General features: G+C 39.0%; 1 protein-coding gene across 3 annotated transcripts in view; it reads left to right on the plus strand.

Moving 5' to 3' along the window:
- TMC1 (transmembrane channel like 1) overlaps positions 1-21,219 on the plus strand; it is a 385,896-nt gene that overhangs the window by 245,663 nt on the left and 119,014 nt on the right. For all 3 annotated transcript variants that reach the window (XM_073806217.1, XM_073806218.1, XM_073806219.1), the window contains one exon: positions 10,197-10,359. In XM_073806217.1, coding sequence (XP_073662318.1) covers positions 10,344-10,359 — 16 coding nt within the window. In that variant the 5' untranslated portion in view covers positions 10,197-10,343. The remainder of the gene's footprint in view (positions 1-10,196; positions 10,360-21,219) is intronic.

A 21,219-nucleotide genomic window follows, 5' to 3' on the forward strand; every position in this document is an offset into this window, starting at 1 on the left:
CCATACAGGTATTTATTGGGGAGACCCAAATGAAACCCAGTGGTTCTGTGGCATGAATCTTTGGCCATGGCTTCCATCTAGGTGGTTCGGCCACTGTACCCTGGGTTTTCCCTGGGCACAGGAGAAAATCTATCCCACAGCAACAAAAGTTGCCAACTTCCTTCTCCTCAAGGCCAGAAGGGTGCATTCTGTTTTCCATTGGTATGATCATCTGGCTGCCATCTTTGTTCCTTTCATTGGCCTGGAGGATGGTATAGCTCACATAAAAGCCCTTATTAAATTCACCCAGCAAGCCTTATGATAGCCGACAGAACCTGTCCTTGCTGAACACTAAAATGTCTCTAACGAGGAAAGCGGTCCTCTGAAATAGGGTGGTCTTGGACAATATTACTGCCTCCCAAGGAGGCACCTGTGCCATTACCCAGGTAGAATGTGTGTGTTCACACCATGCAGCATTTTTACTAAAGCACACGGGTTACAAGTGAACACCCTGAGTAATCCAACCCCCACCTAGGGAGCTTAATAAATCAGTGGTTTGGATCATGGGGCTTTTAATGGAAAAAATTGTTTCTTACTTTGTTAATTGTTACCTTAATTTGTGTTTTCTCTTGCACGTGCCCATACTGTTGCTGTGGTATTTGCCTCTAATGTAGCCAGATAGCCGCAAATGAGCCATGCTAATGAAATTTCTTGTTGACCACTCAGGGCACATTGTAGAAAAAGGGTTGCATGTAAAATTGTAAGAGCCAGCAGGAGGGGTAGAGAGCTGGAGGAGGTCGTAGAGAGGATGTGACTGTTGTTGACCCTCAAGCTGGACCTGGGCAATTGGAGGCTCCTTATCCCCTTCCCTGTCCTTGGAAGGTGCATTCTGCCTGCCTTCCCTGCACCAGAGCCGTCTCAAAGACACAGTCCTGCAAGAGCAATGTGTTTCTGAGACCATCTGGACTGAATACAAAACCTAACCCAGTTAAAGCCTCTATATAAACCCTTAACATTCTGCAGGGCAGTGCCAAGATCTACTCGTCTTGCGACCACCAGAGACAAACCTCAAATGTGAGTTCCCTTGTTTATTAAAGCCACCAGCTATGAATCTGGAGTGGCCTGCCTCTTTCTTTGGTCTCCTCTTGCCCTCCATGCATGGAGCCAGTTTCAAATTTCACCCGGGGAACTTCTGAGGTTTAAACTAGCATGCCCCTACCACTTGTGGTCTTGATTTGCATTTCTCTAGATGACATTGGAACTTTCTTCATATGTCTATTGCCTGTGTGTTCCCTCTTTTGTGAAATTACTGTTGATGTTTCGTTCATTTTTTTGTTGTTACATCTTTATTGGAGTATAATTGCTTTACAATGGTCTGTTAGTTTCTGCTTTATAACAAAGTGAATCAGTTATACATATACATATGTTCCCATATGTCTTCCCTCTTGCGTCTCCCTCCCTCCCACCCTCCCTATCCCACCCCTCTAGGTGGTCACAAAGCACCGAGCTGATCTCCCTGTGCTATGCGGCTGCTTCCCACTAGCTATCTATTTTACATTTGGTAGTGTATATATGTCCATGCCACTCTCTCGCTTTGTCACAGCTTACCCTTCCCCCTCCCCATATCCTCAAGTCCAGTAGGTCTGTGTCTTTATTCCTGTCTTACCCCTAGGTTCTTCATGACATTTTTTTCCTTAAATTCCATATATATGTGTTAGCATACGGTATTTGTCGTTCTCTTTCTGACTAACTTCACTCTGTATGACAGGCTCTAGGTCCATCCACCTTATTACAAATAGCTCAATTTCATTTCTTTTTATGGCTGAGTAATATTCCATTGTATATATGTGCCACATCTTCTTTATCCATTCATCCGATGATGGACACTTAGGTTGCTTCCATCTACGGGCTATTGCAAATAGAGCTGCAATGAACATTTTGGTACATGACTCTTTTTGAATTATGGTTTTCTCAGGGTATATGCTCAGTAGTGGGATTGCTGGGTCATATAGTAGTTCTATTTGTAGTTTTTTAAAGAACCTCCATACTGTTCTCCATAGCGGCTGTACCAATTCACATTCCCACCAGCAGTACAAGAGTGTTCCCTTTGCTCCACACCCTCTCCAGCATTTATTGTTTCTAGATTTTTTGATGATGGCCATTCTGACTGAGTGAGATGATATCTCATTGTAGTTTTGATTGGCATTTCTCTAATAATTAATGATGTTGAGCATTCTTTCATGTGTTTGTTGGCAGTCTGTATATCTTCTTTGGAGAAATGTCTATTTAGGTCTTCTGCCCATTTTTGGATTGGGTTGTTTGTTTTTTTGTTATTGAGCTGTATGAGCTGCTTATAAATTTTGGAGATGAATCCTTTGTCAGTTGCTTCATTTGCAAATATTTTCTCCCATTCTGAGAGTTGTCTTTTGGTCTTGTTTATGGTTTCCTTTGCTGTGCAAAAGCTTCAAAATTTCATTAGGTCCCATTTGTTTATTTTTGTTTTTATTTCCATTTCTCTAGGAGGTGGGTCAAAAAGGATCTTGCTGTCATTTATGTCATAGAGTGTTCTGCCTATGTTTTCCTCTAAGAGTTTGATAGTTTCTGGCCTTACATTTAGGTCTTTAATCCATTTTGAGCTTATTTTTGTGTATGGTGTTAGGGAGTAATCTAATCTCATACTTTTACATGTACCTGTCCATTTTCCCCAGCACCACTTATTGAAGAGGCTGTCCTTTCTCCACTGTACATTCCTGCCTCCTTTATCAAAGATAAGGTGACCATATGTATGTGGGTTTATCTCTGGGCTTTCTATCCTGTTCCATTGATCTATCTTTCTGTTTCTGTGCCAGTACCATACTGTCTTGATTACTGTAGCTTTGTAGTATAGCATGAAGTCAGGGACCCTGATTCCTCCAGCTCCGTTTTTTGTTCTCAAGATTGCTTTGGCTATTCGTGGTCTTTTGTGTTTCCATACAAATTGTGAAATTTTTTGCTCTAGTTCTATGAAAAATGCCAGTGGTAGTTTGATAGGGATTGCATTGAATCTGTAGATTGCTTTGCATAGTAGAGTCATTTTCACAATGTTGATTCTTCCAATCCAAGAACATGGTATATCTCTCCATCTATTTGTATCATCTTTAATTTCTTTCATCAGTGTCTTATAATTTTCTGCATACAGGTCTTTTGTCTCCTTAGGTAGGTTTATTCCTAGGTATTTTATTCTTTTTGTTGCATGGTAAATGGGAATGTTTTCTTGATTTCACTTTCAGATTTTTCATCATTAGTGTATAGGAATGCCAGAGATTTCTATGCATTAATTTTGTATCCTGCTACTTTACTAAATTCATTGATTAGCTCTAGTAGTTTTCTGGTAGCACTTTTAGGAATCTCTATGTATAGTATCATGTCATCTGCAAACAGTGACAGCCTTACTTCTTCTTTTCCGATTTGGATTCCTTTTATTTCCTTTTCTTCTCTGATTACTGTGGCTAAAACTTCCAAAACTATGTTGAATAAGAGTGGTGAGAGTGGGCAACCTTGTCTTGTTCCTGATCTTAGTGGAAATGCTTTCAGTTTTTCACCATTGAGGATGATGTTAGCTGTGGGTTTGTCATATATGGCCTTTATTATGTTGAGGAAAGTTCCCTCTATGCCTACTTTCTGAAGGGTTTTTATCATAAATCGGTGTTGAATTTTGTTGAAAGCTTTCTCTGCATCTATTGAGATGATTATATGGTTTTTCTCCTTCAATTTGTTAATATGGTGTATCACGTTGATTGATTTTTGTATATTGAAGAATCCTTGCCTTCCTGGAATAAACCCCACTTGATCATGGTGTATGATCCTTTTAATGTGCTGTTGGATTCTGTTTGTTAATATTTTGTTGAGGATTTTTGCATCTATGTTCATCAGTGATATTGACCTGTAGTTTTCTTTCTTTGTGACATCCTTGTCTGGTTTTGGTATCAAGGTGATGGTGGCCTCGTAGAATAAGTTTGGGAGTGTTCCTTCCTCTGCTATATTTTGGAAGAGTCTGAGAAGGATAGGTGTTAGCTTTTTTCTAAATGTTTGATAGAATTCGCCTGTGAAGCCATCTGGTCCTGGGCTTTTGTTTGTTGGAAGATTTTTAATCACAGTTTCAATTTCAGTGCTTGTGATTGGTCTGTTCATATTTTCTATTTCTTCCTGATTCAGTCTTGGCAGGTTGTGCATTTCTAAGAATTTGTCCATTTCTTCCAGGTTGTCCATTTTATTGCCATAGAGTTGCTTGTAGTAATCTCTCAAGATCTTTTGTATTTCTGCAGTGTCTGTTGCTACTTCTCCTTTTTCATTTCTAATTCTATTGATTTGAGTCTTCTCCCTTTTTTTCTTGTTGAGTCTGGCTAATGGTTTATCAATTTTGTTTATCTTCTCAAAGAACCAGCTTTTAGTTTTATTGATCTTTGCTATCATTTCCTTCATTTCTTTTTCATTTCTTTCTGATCTGATTTTTATGATTTCTTTCCTTCTGCTAACTTTCGGGGTTTCTTTGTTCTTCTTTCTCTAATTGCTTTAGGTGCAAGGTTAGGTTGTTTATTTGAGATGTTTCGTGTTTCTTAAGGTAGGATTGTGTTGCTGTAAACTTCCCTCTTAGAACTGATTTTGATCCATTCCATAGGTTTTGGATTGTCGTGTCTCCATTGTCATTTGTTTCTAGGTATTTTTTGATTTCCTCTTTGATTTCCTCAGTGATCACTTCGTTATTAAGCAGTGTATTGTTTAGCCTCCATGTGTTTGTATTTTTTACAGATCTTTTCCTGTAATTGATATCTAGTCTCATAGTGTTGTGGTCGGAAATGATGCTTGATACAATTTCAATTTTCTTAAATTTACCAAGGCTTGATTTGTGACCCAAGATGTGATCTATCCTGGAGAATGTTCCATGAGCACTAGAGAAAAATGTGTATTCTGTTGTTTTTGGATGGAATGTCCTATAAATATCAATTAAGTCCATCTTGTGTAATGTATCATTTAAAGCTTGTGTTTCCTTATTTATTTTCATTTTGGATGATCTGTCCATTGGTGAAAGTGGGGTGTTAAAGTCCCCTACTATGAATGTGTTACTGTCGATTTCCCCTTTTATGGCTGTTAGTATTTGCCTTATGTATTGAGGTGCTCCTATGTTGGGTGCATAAATATTTACAATTGTTATATCTTCTTCTTGGATCAATCCCTTGATCATTATGTAGTGTCCTTCTTTGTCTCTTCTAATAGTCTTTAAAGTCTATTTTGTCTGATATGAGAATTGCTACTCCAGCTTTCTTTTGGTTTCCATTTGCATGGAATATCTTTTTCCATCCTCTTACTTTCAGTCTATATGTGTCTCTACGTCTGAAGTGGGTCTCTTGTAGACAGCATATATATGGGTCTTGTTTTTGTATCCATTCAGCCAATCTGTGTCTTTTGTTGGGAGCATTTAGTCCATTTACATGTAAGGTAATTATCGATATGTATGTGCCTATTCCCATTTTCTTAATTGTTTTGGGTTCATTATTGTAGGTCTTTTCCTTCTCTTGTGTTTCTTGCCTAGAGAAGTTCCTTTAGCATTTGTTGTAACGCTGGTTTGGTTGTGCTGAACTCTCTCAGCTTTTGCTTGTCTGTAAAGGTTTTAATTTCTCCATCAAATCTGAATGAGATCCTTGCTGGGTAGAGTAATCTTGGTTGCAGGTTTTTCTCCTTCATCATTTTAAATATGTCCTGGCAGTCCCTTCTGGCTTGCAGTGTTTCTGCTGAAATATCAGCTGTTAACCTTACGGGGATTCCCTTGCATGTTATTTGTTGTTTTTCCCTTGCTGCTTTTAATGTTTTCTTTCTTTGTATTTAATTTTTGACAGTTCGATTAATACGTGTCTTGGCGTATTTCTCCTTGGATTTATCCTGTATGGGACTCTCTGTGCTTCCTGGACTTGATTAACTATTTCCTTTCCCATATTAGGGAAGTTTTCAACTATAATCTCTTCAAATATTTTCTCAGTCCCTTTCTTTTTCTCTTCTTCTTCTGGAACCCCTATAATTCGAATGTTGGTGCGTTTCATGTTGTCTCAGAGGTCTCTGAGACTGTCCTCAGTTCTTTTCATTCTTTTTTCTTTATTCTGCTCTGCAGTAGTTATTTCCACTATTTTATCTTCCAGGTTACTTATCCATTCTTTTGCCTCAGTTATTCTGCTATTGATCCCATCTAAAGTATTTTTAATTTCATTTAATGTGTTGTTCATCATTGCTCATTTCATCTTTAGTTCTTCTAGGTCCTTGTTAAATGTTTCTTGCATTTTGTCTATTCTATTTCCAAGATTTTGGATTATCTTTACTATGATTATTCTGAATTCTTTTTCAGGTAGACTGCCTATTTCCTCTTCATTTGTTAGGTCTGGTGGGTTTTTATCTTTTTTTTTTTTTTTTTTTCGTTGTTGTTGTACGTGGGCCTCTCACTGTTGTGGCCTGTCCTGTCGCGGAGCACAGGCTCTGGACACGCAGGCTCAGCGGCCATCGCTCACGGGCCCAGCCGCTCTGTGGCATGTAGGATCTTCCCGGACCGGGGCACAAACCCATGTCCCCTGGCATTGGCAGGCAGACTCTCAACCAGTGCGCCACCAGGGAAGCCTTGAGGGTTTTTATCTGCTCCTTCATCTGCTGTGTGTTTTTCTGTCTTCTCATTTTGCTTATCTTAGTGTGTTTGGGGTCTCCTTTTTGCAGGCTGCAGGTTCGTAGTTCCCATTGTTTTTGGTGTCTGTCCCCAGTGGGTAAGGTTGATTCAGTGGGTTGTGTGGGCTTCCTGGTGGAGGGGACTAGTGCCTGTGTTCTGGTGGATGAGGCTGGATCTTGTCTTTCTGGTGGGCAGGTCCATGTCTGGTGGTGTGTTTTGGGGTGTCTGTGGACTTATTATGATTTTAGGCAGCCTCTCTGCTAATGGGTGGGGTTGTGTTCCTGTCTTGCTAGTTGTTTGGCATAGGGTGTCCAGCACTGTAGCTTGCTGGTCATTGAGTGAAGCTGGGTGCTGGTGTTGAGATGGAGATGTCTGGGAGATTTTCGCCATTTGATATTATGTGGAACTGGGAGGTCTCTGTGGACCAGTGTCCTAAAGTTGGCTCTCCTGCCTCAGAGGCACAGCACTGACTCCTGGCTGGAGCACCAAGAGCCTTTCATCCACACGGCTCAGAGTAAGAGGGAGAAAAAGTAGAAAGAAAGGGGGGGGGAAGGAGGGAGGGAGGGAGGGAGGGAAGAAGAAAGGAGATAAAATAAGATTAAGATAAAATAAAATGAAGTTATTAAAATAAAAAATAATTATTAAGAAAAAAAAATTTTTTAAAGAAAACGGATGGATAGAACCCTAGGACAAATGGTGGAAGCAAAGCTATACAGACAAAATCTCACACAGAAGCATACACATACACACTCACAAAAAGAGGAAAAGGGGAAAAAAAAATCTTGCTCTCAAAGTCCACCTCCTCAATTTGGGATGATTCGTTGTCTATTCAGGTATTCCATAGATGCAGGGTACATTAAGTTGATTGTGGAGCTTTAATCCGCTGCTTCTGAGGCTGCTGGGAGAGATTTCCCTTTCTCTTCCTTGTTCGTACAGCTCCCGGGGCTCAGCTTTGGATTTGGCCCCGCCTCTGCATGTAGGTCGCCGGAGGGCATCTGTTCTTCGTTCAGACAGGACGGGGTTAAAGGAGCAGCTGATTCGGGGGCTCTGGCTCACTCAGGCTGGGGGGAGGGAGGGGTACGGAGTGCAGGGCGAGCCTGCGGCGGCAGAGGCCAGCGTGACGTTGTGCCAGCCTGAGGTGCGCCATGCTGCGTTCTCCCGGGGAAGTTGTCCCTAGATCCCAGGACCCTGGAAGTGGCGGGCTCCACATGCTCCCCGGAAGGGGTGTGTGGATAGTGACCTGTGCTCGCACACAGGCTTCTTGCTGGCGGCAGCAGCAGCCTTAGCGTCTCATGCCCGTCTCTGGGGTCCGTGCTTTTAGCCGCGGCTCGCGCCCGTCTCTGGAGCTCCTTTAAGCAGCGCTCTTAATCCCCTCTCCTCGTGCAGCAGGAAACAAAGAGGGAAGAAAAAGTCTCTTGCCTCTTGGGCAGGTCCAGACTTTTCCCCGGACTCCCTCCTGGCCAGCCATGGTGCACTAACCCCCTGCAGGCTGTGTTCATGCTCCCAACCCCAGTCCTCTCCCTGCGCTCCGACCAAAGCTGGAGCCTCAGCTCCCAGCCCTCGCCCGCCTCGGCGGGTGAGCAGACAAGCCTCTCGGGCTAGTGAGTGCCGGTTGGCACCGATCCTCGATCCTCCGTATGGGAATCTCTCCGCTTTGCCCTCCGCACCCCTGTTGCTGTGCTCTCCTCTGCAGCCCCGAAGCTTCCCTCCGGCCACCCACAGTCTCCGCCCGCAAAGGAGCTTCCTAGTGTGTGGAAACCTTTCCTCCTTCACGGCTCCCTCCCACTGGTGCAGGTCCCGTCCCTATTCTTTTGTCTCTGTTTATTCTTTTTTCTTTTGCCCTACCTAGGTACGTGGGGAGTTTCTTGCCTTTTGGGAGGTCTGAGGTCTTCTGCCAGCGTTCAGTAGGTGTTCTGTAGGAGTTGTTCCACGTGTAGATGTATTTCTGGTGTATCTGTGGGGAGGAAAGTGATCTCCGCACCTTACTCTTCCGCCATCTTCCCCTCATCCCTCTAACTGTATTGACAAATTCTCGTTTTGTTCATTTTTATTAGGTTTTATATCTTCCTATGTGTAATATTTGTTCAAATCTTTTGCCATTTATTTCCCTTTTGCCATTTATTTCCCTTTTGGGGGTGCTGATTTTCTTCTTGTTGATAAGTAGAAGTTCTTTGGTTTTTATACTTTTATGAAGTGTTGTGTGACTTGTAAGTATTTTCTACTTTAAATTCTTTGAAACGTCTTTCGATGAATAGAAATTTTAAATTTTAACATGCGTGAATTAATCTATGTTTCTTTGTTGGTTTCTGTGTTTAATCTTTTGTTTAGTATTGTTTTTATAATTTTTTGGACAGAAAGCTTGAAGAACATCTTGTTAATTTATTTATAAGTTTATTATGGTTTTTGTTAGAATAGAATTTAGAGTTATTTTACATATTTTTAAAGTTAATATAAATTAAATTACATACTGTTCTCACTCTAGATTATAGGTCCAACAATTTGCAACAAAACTTCTCAATTTCCTTATAAATTCCCAAGTTAAAGAACCACATAACTTTCATTATAAATCTTTAAATGTAAGTACTTGTATCAGCTATATCCTATCTTACTATTACAGTTGAGATCTAATGTCCAGAATAGGAAAAAGCTAAGTGAGCATCACTGTACAGAGCTTTGTTTTAAACCATAATTCCAGGTGTGCTACACACTACTTTAGCTAAAGTCTATGTAGTAGGCTTTATATTCTAGAAGGGTCAGATCTGTGCACAAATCCATCTGTGAAGCCAAAAGCTGCCTTGGTGTAATGTGCCACCAGGATCCATTTCAAAACAGTGTTTCCTCTTGCCAAGGTCAGCGGCTATCACCGAAGTAACCAGAGAATGCCCGTGTTCTCCCTCTCCAAAGGCAGCCTCTTTTGCAACATTAGATTTCAGCACTTTTTGTCCCTTTCTTTTCAGTGATGGAAATCTTTTTTGTTTACCATTTTAAAGCAAGGATTACTACCTTCCTTTGAGAAGTGTTAATAGAAAAAAAAATTTTTTTTAAACTTCCCAGAAAATAAGCTTCCTGTTATAGCAAGTTTTATTTTCAGAGAATTTGAGAAAATGAACACAGTATCTCCGAGTTTCCCCACATTGAGATTGACGGCTAAACTGAATGCGCTGTGGCTTTGCTGCTTAAACCTGAACTCCACACATAGGAGTATCTTCTTTATTTACTCATTTAATTTACAGAGTCTGCTTAGTGGTCAGTATTTCTCACTTTTCTAAAAGTGCTTTCCCTTACACTGCCCTCTGTGCATGTATTTAGGATAAAACCCTAGAATGGAAGGTATTTAAAACGAGGCAGGCAAGTACATACAGAATGGGATGAAGCCAGATTTGCTTTGAATACCACTTGCACGATCAGCTTAGTTTTATTTCAGACATGAGCCCCACATACAACCCTTTTGACCTGAGTACTCCATCCCTAAATGGCAAACTAAACATTCATGAAAATTTAATGGTGAGGAAATTAGTACCTTCTTATGTTTCAGACTGTGAAATGGCACCAGGGAGCACTTTCAGCAACAGGCAGAACTGTGTGCATGTGCCGGACCAGACCTGAAACATTTGTCCCTTCAACCTGTCATCCTTCTTCACGTTAACCGGCAGCCGAGACATTCTGACGGGACACCACCAGGATGCCACCCAAGAAAGGTATTTCAAAATAAAGACCTGGTTGTAGGATACTTTACCTTTCTTAGAGATTGGGCACTTTGAAAAGTTTGTTTCACAATTTTTGTTTCCTCTTTGGGGCATTCCCCTTTCTATTTTTTCTGTGGGGAGAGTCCCTTTGTTTCTTGAGAAATTGGGAAGGGTTCAATATTTCTTCAACTTCTTTTCTTTAATGAATGTATGATTTCACCAGCTAGTAAGTGCTTGAACTTATCTTTCTTTCATTTAAGAAGGTAATGGGGGAAAGCAAAATACACTGATATTCCAGTGCAGCAACTCCTGCTTGGGGTTTAGTCCATAGCAGTGACCTCTCATCAGATTGGTGTGTGGGCCGAGTTTGTGAGGGAGACCTGTCCTGCTTCAATTTGTGAATTAGATACAGTTCTGAATTAAGTCAAGCTGAAGAGTAGAGGAAAGAGGATTAAGGCAGAGAAAGCTAAGAAGAGAGACATAAAACCCTATTGGGGGGGGGGATTTATGTGAAGGGAAGCAATGTGATGAAACATTCTTGGTACCTGTGACTTGTCACAGAGGTGCGTTTTCAGTACTATGGAGATAGTGGGTGGCATATTCAGTTGTCATTTTGTGATGCTAATGCAGCTTACTTTGGATCTGTTGTCATCCTCATTTCAGTCCCCAAAAGACAAACTGGTAAAAATTTTAAATATGGAAAACCTGGAAATGCATATTTGCTTTTCAGCCTAGAACTTCTAATCCAAATGGCCTTGGTCTCTGTCGTTCCTTTAGCTGACTTATTTAATCTTAGAATGGAAAGTGGAGACAGAGATCTCATGTAGAGATAATCTATTAAAGTCATCCAGGCCTGTGTCTTGAGAATCTGAGCAGTATCCTATTGAATATGCTCAGTTATCTTATGGACTTCAAACATCTGGACGGTCTTAGGAGCATTATTATCAAAACAGGTCATTGCTTGTAGAAAACAAAAACAAAACCAGCCACTTCTTTTGAGGCTCAACATACTTTTCCAAAGAGGCTATTAGAAATAGCTCATAGTTGTATATTAGCTTTTAATAGGTGGGGTTGGTTTTCCATTAATAAGTGTAGGGTTCAAATTTTATATAAGATGTTCAACTCCAGCACCTTTAGGGTGTTCCAACCTGGGGTCCTCAAACTCCTCAGGCTATTTTCGTAGTGAAGGTATTGTCAGGCTCTCTTTAGAACTCCAACAGTTTTTACAAAAACTTGCAGTAAGGCTGCTCAGGCTTATCTTAACCATTTGTAAAAATGATGCTAATCCTGAATTGTAATTTAAAATGTAACATGTTGAGATCTTTCCCCCACCCTCTCTCTTTCATCATTGTTTGAAACAAATTAACAGATTAACTAGAAAAGCCCTCAGAAATTTTCTTTCAGTGCATCAATAGATTGTGATTTATAGACAGAAACTGCCTATTGGTAAAATAGTGGTCCAAAATGGCTTAGATGAGTTAATGTTTGTGAAAGTCATTTGTAAACTCTGATATAACATACAAAATAAAGGTGGCAATCATCGCCTTGTTTCTATACTATTGTTTGGCCATATGATTTTTTTTCAACAATGCAAAAATAAAACTCAGCCCTGCTCATACAGATTCTTCAAAATTCTAGATTTGTGGTGCTCAAATAAATGATATTTTATCATATTTAAAGATGGATAGGTAGCATTTTCTACAAGAGATAAATAATATACAGCTGTGTTGGGATATTAATTCCCATAGAAATTTATTTTATTCATTCATTCATTTATTCATTTGGTCACTTATTGGTGCATTCAACAAACAATTCATTTGATTCTTTTTATGTGCTCTGGGAAGAAGGTGATGTGACAGAGTTCTTATCAAAGAATTTGTAGATTAATGTGTTTGGGGCAGTACTGAATAATTATCAAAACAAAACCAGAGCCAGAAACATTGCTTTGCAAGTTCTTTAGGGCCTTTAAAAATTAGGAACATTGAGGTATTTGTTTCCAGCTTGGCCTTTGCTTTCAGGATTTCTCTGAAGTCGACAGCACTTCCTGGGTCTGAAGTGCCCATTAGTGATGACTAAGGGCAGTATTCCTATGACTGATAGAATGTTGGCACTGTTTTATTTCCATTTTGTTCATTCCACTTTTAAAAACAGTGTTATTGATGTATAATTTGTGCACAAGAAACTGTACACATTTAAAATATACACTTTGGCAAGTTTTGACAAATGTATACATGCCATAATGACCACCACGATCAAGATTTCTACTTCCCCCAAATGCTCCGTATGCCCCTTTGACATAAATCCACACATTCTACTCCCACCTCCCATATAGTCTACCCCTAGACCTAAGCAACCCCTAATGTGCTTTTTGTCACTGTAGATTAGCTTGTGTTTGCTAGAATTTCATGTAAATGGAAACATGCAGTATGTACTCTTCTGTGTCTGGCTTCTTACATGTAGCATAATACTTTCTAGATTCATTCACATTTCAGTAGTGTTCCTTTTATTGCTGGGTAGTATTCCATTGTATGGTGTACCACAGTTTGTTTATCCACTCACCTGTTGATGAGCATTTGAGTTGTTTCTAATTTGGGGCTATTATAAAAAAAATTGCTATGAACATTTGAGTATGTGTCTTTGTGTGAATGTATGAGTTGGAATTGCTGGGTTGTGTGGCAAGTGTTTGATTAACTTCATAAGAATCTGCCAGATTGCTTTCTAAAGTGGCTGTATAATTTTGTGCTTTCACCAGCAATACATGACAGTGCTAGTGATCTACATCCTCACCAGAAGTTGATATTGCAAGTGAACCTTTTTAATTTTAGCCCTTGGGGAAAGTGTGTAGTAGTACCTTATTGTGGTTTTAATTTGCATTTCCCTAATGGCTAATGATGTTTAATGTGTTTTATGCTATTTTATTTCTTTTAACCCATGTATCTTTGTTCTTTATTCTTTTAATTTCTTTTGGAGTGTTTTTTTATTTCATTGTATCTCCTTTTATATTGGTATATTAGCTCTTTTTTTGTTGTTATTCTGTTTTAGTGGGTTAACAGTATACAGCTTTAACTTATACTATTCTACCTTCAAATAATGGTATTCCACTTTACATAATATATATATATATATATATATATATATATTTTTTTTTTTGCGGTACGCGCGGGCCTCTCACTGTTGTGGCCTCTCCCGTTGCGGAGCACAGGCTCCGGACGCGCAGGCTTAGCAGCCATGGCTCACGGGCCCAGCCGCTCCGCAGCATGTGGGATCTTCCCGGACCGGGGCACGAACCCATGTCCCCTGCATCGGCAGGCGGACTCTCAACCACTGCGCCACCAGGGGAGCCCCCACTTTACATATATTTTAATAGCATTACTATACTACAGTATAATTTTATTCCCCTCTCCTATACTTCGTGTTATTGTTTTTGTACATTTTATTTCCACATATATTATAAACTCCACAGTCTATCATTATCATTTTTGCTTTAAACACTCAGTTATCTTTAAAAGAAATTTTGAAAAATAAGAAAAAGTTTTTCATATTTATCAATATATTTACCATTTCCAGTGATTTTTCTTCCATATTTCGGATCCAGATCTCTATCTAGTATCATTTTCCTTTTGCATGAATAACTTCCTTTAATATTTTTTGTAAAACAGGCCTATTGGCAATGAATTATCTCAACTTTTGTTTGAAAGAGTCTTTACCTTAGTTTTTGAAGGGTATTTTCAATGGAAACAGAATTCTAGTTTGTTAGGTTGTTTTCCTTTTAATGTTTAAAGGTTTCTGTCTTTCATAGTTTCTGATGAGAAGTCTGTGATCATTCTTATCTTTATGTCATTTTTCTTTGTCTACTTTTAAGATGTTCCCATTACTAGTGTTCATTTTAGCAATTTGTTTATGCTCTGCCCTTGTATAGTTTTATTAATCTCTTTTTCTGTTTGGAATCTGCTGACATTTTTGGATATTTGGTTTATAGTTGCCATCAAATTTAAAACAATTTGGTCATTATTTCCTCACTTTTTTCTGACTTTCTCTCCAATTACATATATTTTAGACTGTTTACCATCATCTCACAGTCACAAATGTTCTTTTCATTTTTTAATCTTATTTTCCTTCTATGTTTCATTTTGAATAAAATTGATGTCTTCAAGTTTGGTGTTCTTTTCTTCATCAACATCTATCCACTGTTTATCCCATCCTATGTATTTCACATTTCAGATACTGTATTATTCATCTATAGAGTTTGGTTTGTATTTTTAAAATATTTTTTATTTTTTTCATTATGCTCTTAAACATGTGGAGTGTATTTATAATAGCTGTTTTACTATTGTTGTCTGCTAATTCTATCATGCTGGTCTTTACTGGATCTGTTTCTATCAGTTGATTTGATTGTTCTTCTGGATGGGAGGCATTATTTCCCCAGCTTCTTTGCTTACCTGGTGATTTTTAAATTCAATGTTGGAAATGTTAAATTTTACGTTTTTGGGTCCTGGATTTTTCTGTATTCCTTTAAATATTGTTGGATTATTTTCTGGGATGCAATTAACTTTAAATTAGCTGGATGCTTTTGAGACTTGGTTTTAAGCTACGTTAGGGTGTTTTCGGAGCAGGGCTAATTTGGTCTGGGCAATAACTTTCTGAGGACTCTAACCAATGCTTCTTGAATTACAAGGTCTCTCCTCGCTGACTGCTGGAAAATCCGAACTTTTCCTGACTCATGTGAACTTCAGAAACTATTCTGCCCATCCTTTCTAGTGTCCTTTCCCTGGCCTTGGTAGTTACCACACATGTATGCACACATCAGTACTCAGCCAACGTTAGAAAAGATTTGTCTGCAGATCTAGAGCTCGCCATCTCCCCCGCCTCTGTGTGTGTTTGTGTGTGTGTGTTTGAAATCAGAACTGTTTCTCCTTAAGTCAGTGAGACCACAAGCCTCTGTTTGGGTTCCCCCTCCCTGTGTTGCAGCCTAGAAACTCTCCTCAGACAAAATGATCAGGCAATGTCAGGGTGCATCTCATTTGCTTTCCTTCTTTGAGGAATCACTGTTTTGAGCTTTCTGTTGAGCAGTGTCTGAAAAGAGATGTTTCATGTATTTTGTCTGGATGTCTAGCTGCTTAAGGTAATAGCGTTAATGCATTCCTAATTACTTCATTGTGGCTGGAAGCAAAAATTCCAATACTGGATTTATAGTATGATTTGGCTTGAGTATTAGAAGATTTCCTTCAGTTACCATAACTTTTAAATGATATAAGATAAATACCTTCAAAACATATCTTTCTACTTTGGGGTAGTACTCACAGGTATGTTTTTTTTTACTAAAGATACAGATTTTTAGTATTTGAGTTTCATATGCCAATATTCAGAAATACTAAGTATATTCATGTAGTGTATTGTAATGGGGAAAAAAAAATAAAGTTCCACTCTTGTCTGATGTCTTCATAGGTCTTGGAAAGGCTTGAAGAAGGGGCATGAAGTCCATAAATCATTATTTAGTGAGATAGTAAAAAGGATCCAAACCAAAACTGTCCTAGACAAAAAAAAATACCCCTATGTAGAGGCTGAATCTCTAAGGCTTTTCCTCTTGGACACATGCTACAACAATTGCTTCAGTTTGGAAATTTATCCCTAACACTAATTTAAATATCTCATATTAGTGTATGAGAATTCTTTCTCCTCTTCTTGTTGTGGTATTGGAAAAAGTCAGTTCCCATCAATGTAGAGATTCATATTTACCAGTACTATTATTAAATTATCCTCTATTCTCTTGTGTTTGAACAAGCTGTCTTCTTTAATTTTAATTCATTTAACACAATACAACAAAAAGTATAATAGATATTCCTTGACTTGAAGAAGCTCAAAACCTATTTGAAGAGATGAGACAAAGACATAGAAAATATTAAAAAGCAGTGTAAGGCCATTACAAGAAAGATGTTTGGGTGCAGGATATGAAGTACCAATTGAATTGTGGAGGCAATATATACTATGCACTTTTTCTCATTTCCAATTATTTCATCTTCTTCTATGGCTCTCTAGTGAACATTCTTCAGTTTATCCAGATCACCCCTTAGCTGTGGAGCCGAAACATTCCGTAGATACAAGTCTGATCAGTTCTGGGTATGTCTGGATGATTACTTTAAAGTTCTGACTGCTGCGGTTCTGTTTATGCAGAACTGTACTTGCTCTTATCACCACACCATATCATTAACTCTTGGCAGTGTGGGGAGTGGAACAAATGTTGGAATCATGCAGACCTGGGTTTGAATCCTTGCTTCACTTCTTATAGGATTTAGAACTTGAGTGGGTGTGTTAGTTAAGGGCAATTTAGTTAAAGACAACATATTCCACCTTAGCTAGCCTTAGCTAAAATATAGTGGGGGGTTGGTGGGGGGGGATTCCCAGAGCCCAAAGGAAGAATGAAGTTGAGTCTCAGGCTCAGCTAGAACCAGAGACTGAAGCCCTATAGCAAACTCAGGAAATTCTCTTTGTCTTTTACCTCTGCAAATCTACTTCATTCTTTCCAGTTGCATGTGGTTTTCTCTCTTTTGTAGTAGACGTGACAGGTAAGACTGAGGCTAAGAGTACCTAAATCTTCCATTTTCTCAGCCATGTGGGTGAATAAATGTGTGTATGTTTATGTCAGGATACAATTCACAGAAAATGTTGGGGAGGTAGTAGGAAAGTTCCCATAAAAGCAGAGTAACTGGGATAATAAAATGATCGTTGTTTACTATAACTAATCATTTCATCTCTTTTAGTCCAGCTTACTTATATATAGGAGGTCTTCCATAAATATTAACTTTCTTGTTCCTTTCTTCCTTTCTAGCCAGTTCTCACTCTCTATCCTAGACAATTTTCTGCTAATAGTATATAATATGTAGTACCCACAAACAGGAGCATGTTGTATGGCTGATTCACTTTGTTGTGTGGCAGAAACAACATTGTAAAGCAATTATACTCCCAAAACAAACAAACACGGAATTATTGAAAACAACTTACATTTCCATCATTTATCAAGGCAAGAATTCATATATTCTTCCTTGGCCAAATAGATACAGTGGAAAGTAACAGTGGTTGAGTGATTTTGATGAGTCTTCATCCAAGAAGGTTGCTTGTTGGAATGAGGATTGTACAGATACAGAGGCTGCCTGTGGAGTGAAATATTGGGGTCCTACCTATGGGAGTATTGCAAAAGGCCCTCAGGAGAATGCATTAACCAAGTCTTAGACTGGACTGTGTATTTTAATACCTTGATACCAGAAAATGACTATGGCTTATCAAAGTGAGGTGATTCTTATAACTGTAAATTACCAGAAAGCTACAGGATCTACCTGAAAGCCAGGGCTGGAAGTGAAATCTGATGGAATCTGATTAAAGATAGCATTTATTTAATTTTTAATTAAATAATCTATGCTTACTGAAGTGAGCTATAGTTATAGTTAGTAGGGCACACAGTAGATTTTGATATAAATATCCAGTTCTTTTTCTTAAGGGAACCAGTTAGAAGCTTTAATCAAGACAGCTAAGGAATTTCTTTCGGGCTGGTATGGCTCATCTACCCTTCTGTGCTCCATTCTGCTCCTGGTCTGATCTTGCCTGGGAACTCTAATTGTGAAATATTAATTATCTATGACAGAGAGTTCACAATCTTTACTTTTTAACTCTGAGAATGACTTCATGATGCTATATGTCTTTTTCTACACCTGAGGGCTAATGGTTTATCTGTCCTATTCCTCACGTCTGTCCTTTCTGCTTGAAGGCGGGGTTTGGGGGTGGGTGGGTGGGGATTATCTACACATTGTGTAAATTGAAGAGGCCTTCCTACCCTCTTGATGTTGATGCTATCTTCTTTCTGCTTAATGTCTGAATATTGGGTCCCTCATTTATGCACCACCGTGACATTTCCTGGGTAATGAATAATTAAACAGTCTTCCCAGCAAGAGTAGTTCGTTTTGTTTTGTTTTTTCATTCCACGGCTAATATTGTGTGAAAGTTAAACTTGCAACTAGCCCAAGCCTTAAAATATGGTGATTTTGTGAAATGGAATTCTCTAACTTCAAATATACTTCCTTTTCATTGAACTTACTGAACTACATTCAAGTTAATAATTCAGTTCTTAAATATCTGGTTTTTGAGAGGCAGTGACTAATACAATAGCATCTCCTCCCCCAATACTATCTGCCTTTAAAAAAATATTTTTGTTTCAAAGAAAAAGAAGTTTTCCTGCCTTTCTATTTCTGTTCCAACTCCCCAGATACACAAACAGGTTTTCATAGTTCCAGAGTTTCTCTGACTCCACATAAAAGATTTCAGTATAGATACATATTGGTAATGCTAACCTCCCACAGAATACTTAGAAAATAATGGCAGGATATACTTGCAAGTTCCAGTCAAAATTATGAAGTGGCCAGAGATTTGTGCCCTCCTGTGGCTTCCCCATATTATAATAATACCATTGTGATCTAGGATCCAGTACTGTAAACTCTGTCCTCCACTTTTCTTTTTAGCTTGCTTTCATTGATTTTCATTCGGGTATCTGGATGGAAAATATCAATACATTATTTTTACACAAGAATGTAAATTATTGGTAGGTAAAGGAGTGCTTTTTAGTTTTCTGCCATGGCTCATATTTTTTCAGACCTTGCCTAATTCCTAGAGTATCATTCCATTCTGTCTCATCCTTCATCAGAAAGCTTAGATGGTTTCGCATTGTTTCCATGTGACGTTAGATTTCCCAAACCAGTATGTCAGGGTCTCCTGCTATTTGAACTTCCTCTTACTTTAAGTTCATATTTAATGCATTTGACCCACTCTCCATTCCCTGCATGCCCAGCACATTTTCCAACTTCTATATGTTATTTTACTGAAGTAATCACCTTAGCCCCTCTCAATCTTTTCCTATCATCACCCTGCCCATCTTCAAGGCTCAGGTGATTCCCACCTCCTCTGTGATGCTTTCCTGGATTTCTTCAGTAAAACATAATTTCTTCCTCTTCATACTTCCTGTGGCATTAAGTATGCATCATGAACATGTCACTCTTCTTCAAGTGCTTTGGAGTGAAGAAGGTATTTATGTTCCTAATATGGATAGTCACCACTTTTTCCAGACCAAATATTGACACACTAGCCAGATCATTTTTTTCCAATTTGTGCACTTTATATATATATATATATATATATATGTATATTTTACAAACTTATGAAGTTAAGTTTATTTTCTTAGGTTGAAAAAGTTCAAGGACGAGGTGAGTCGATTGGCTTGCTGCTAAACTCACTGACAGTTAATGTTTGCTGGCCAGCCGTTATTACCCTAAAGAAAATCTACATGGGGAGCCAGATTATAATGCAAATGTTGCTTGGAGAGCCCATGCTCAGTGCCAGGATAGGTTGAAAGACTTGAGGGATATTTCAGCCAGGTCTGATGGAACATTCCAGTTTTGCCGGCAGGACAGAAAAACAAAAACAAAGAGCAAAGACGTTAGAATGGCTTGTCTTCTCCAGAATATGGATCTCTTTCCACCTGATAATGCTTAATAAGCACTAACGTCACTTCCTTTTTGGCTTCCCACTTTCTGTGCCTCTTTTTCTGACCAATTCCTCTCTTCCGACTGCTTTTGTTTTTCAAGTACATCAATGACATTATTTTGGCTACTTATTATGCCCTGGGAGCCATTATATCTCTTTAGAAAGCTTTGCATGTGTCAGATCTCATCTTTTATGTTTTGATGTTTAATAACACTCAAAGGTTTTGTTTTCTTTTGTTCTAATAATATGAAAGTGTGCTCATTTAATAGGCTATATATTTTTAAATGTGTTACTTTTTTTAAATATAGAAAATTCTGCAACAATATATCATGGCTAGCAAAATATTTGTAATCAGGACTCTTTCAGAAATGTCAGAATGTATCATATCACTGATTACACTGGAAGATACGGGAAAGCAGGGGCATGGCTGGCTTTTAATATCGTGTATCTTCTACTGCCACAAGAATAGTAAGACTTAGTAAATATTTATTGAGTGATCGGTTGACTGTACTATGAATAGGTACATGGAGAGTGAGTAGAGTGATCCTAGGCTTTATAAGACACCTCCTGAGACCCACTTTCAGGTAGGTGTAAGAAGACATGAGTGTAGTCTAGGACCCCACTCCTTGTTCTTAGCTCCTGCTTGCAGGGGGTGTTAGAAAAGGAGGTTGGCCTCTGATACTATTTTCCTTGGTAGGTTATATGGCATCAAAGGCAGAACTTAAGGAAGTAGGTCTATTTTTAGACTTGGTGACTTATTTAGATAGGTTGTTATAGAAGGTGGTGCAAAGATATTCACACACAGAATATCAAATCCAGGGTGCGTTAACGCTGCATTCAGTGACCTGGGAGGGGTTGGATGGAAGCACCTGTGAACTGAAATAAACCACTGCAAGCTCCTCTTTGGAATCCACGAGTTTGGCAGCTGGTGACTCAGGCTGTGGGTCAGGAGACCTGAATGTTACCTTTGACACCATGATACCACCTTAGTTTATAGACTTTGAGATTAATCTAATAGACTTTCAATCATTTGGTTCATCTAAAAAAATCTGTCCAGCTTTTTGCTCCCCTCTAAACTTCTCCTTGTCTATGTGTAGATGTAGGTGAGGGTGCTAGATGTTTGTGAGCTGTCAGCATGGACCACTAAGAGGGAAAATTATCCCACTCATTAGAAAGAGGCATTGGTTTCTCTGTGAAGAGGCATGGAATGGTCTGTATAATGGTGTGCAGAAGTGGGAACACAGCCTGCAGTTCCCTGCCATGGTTCCTCTCCATCCCCCTGCGGTGACATTTCCCTTGCATGGAGGAGGCTGGGGTTATATGAGGAGCCGAGCTGCCGGACCGCAC

This window comes from Tursiops truncatus, chromosome 6, assembly GCF_011762595.2.
Source record: "Tursiops truncatus isolate mTurTru1 chromosome 6, mTurTru1.mat.Y, whole genome shotgun sequence".
NCBI lineage: Eukaryota > Metazoa > Chordata > Mammalia > Artiodactyla > Delphinidae > Tursiops > Tursiops truncatus.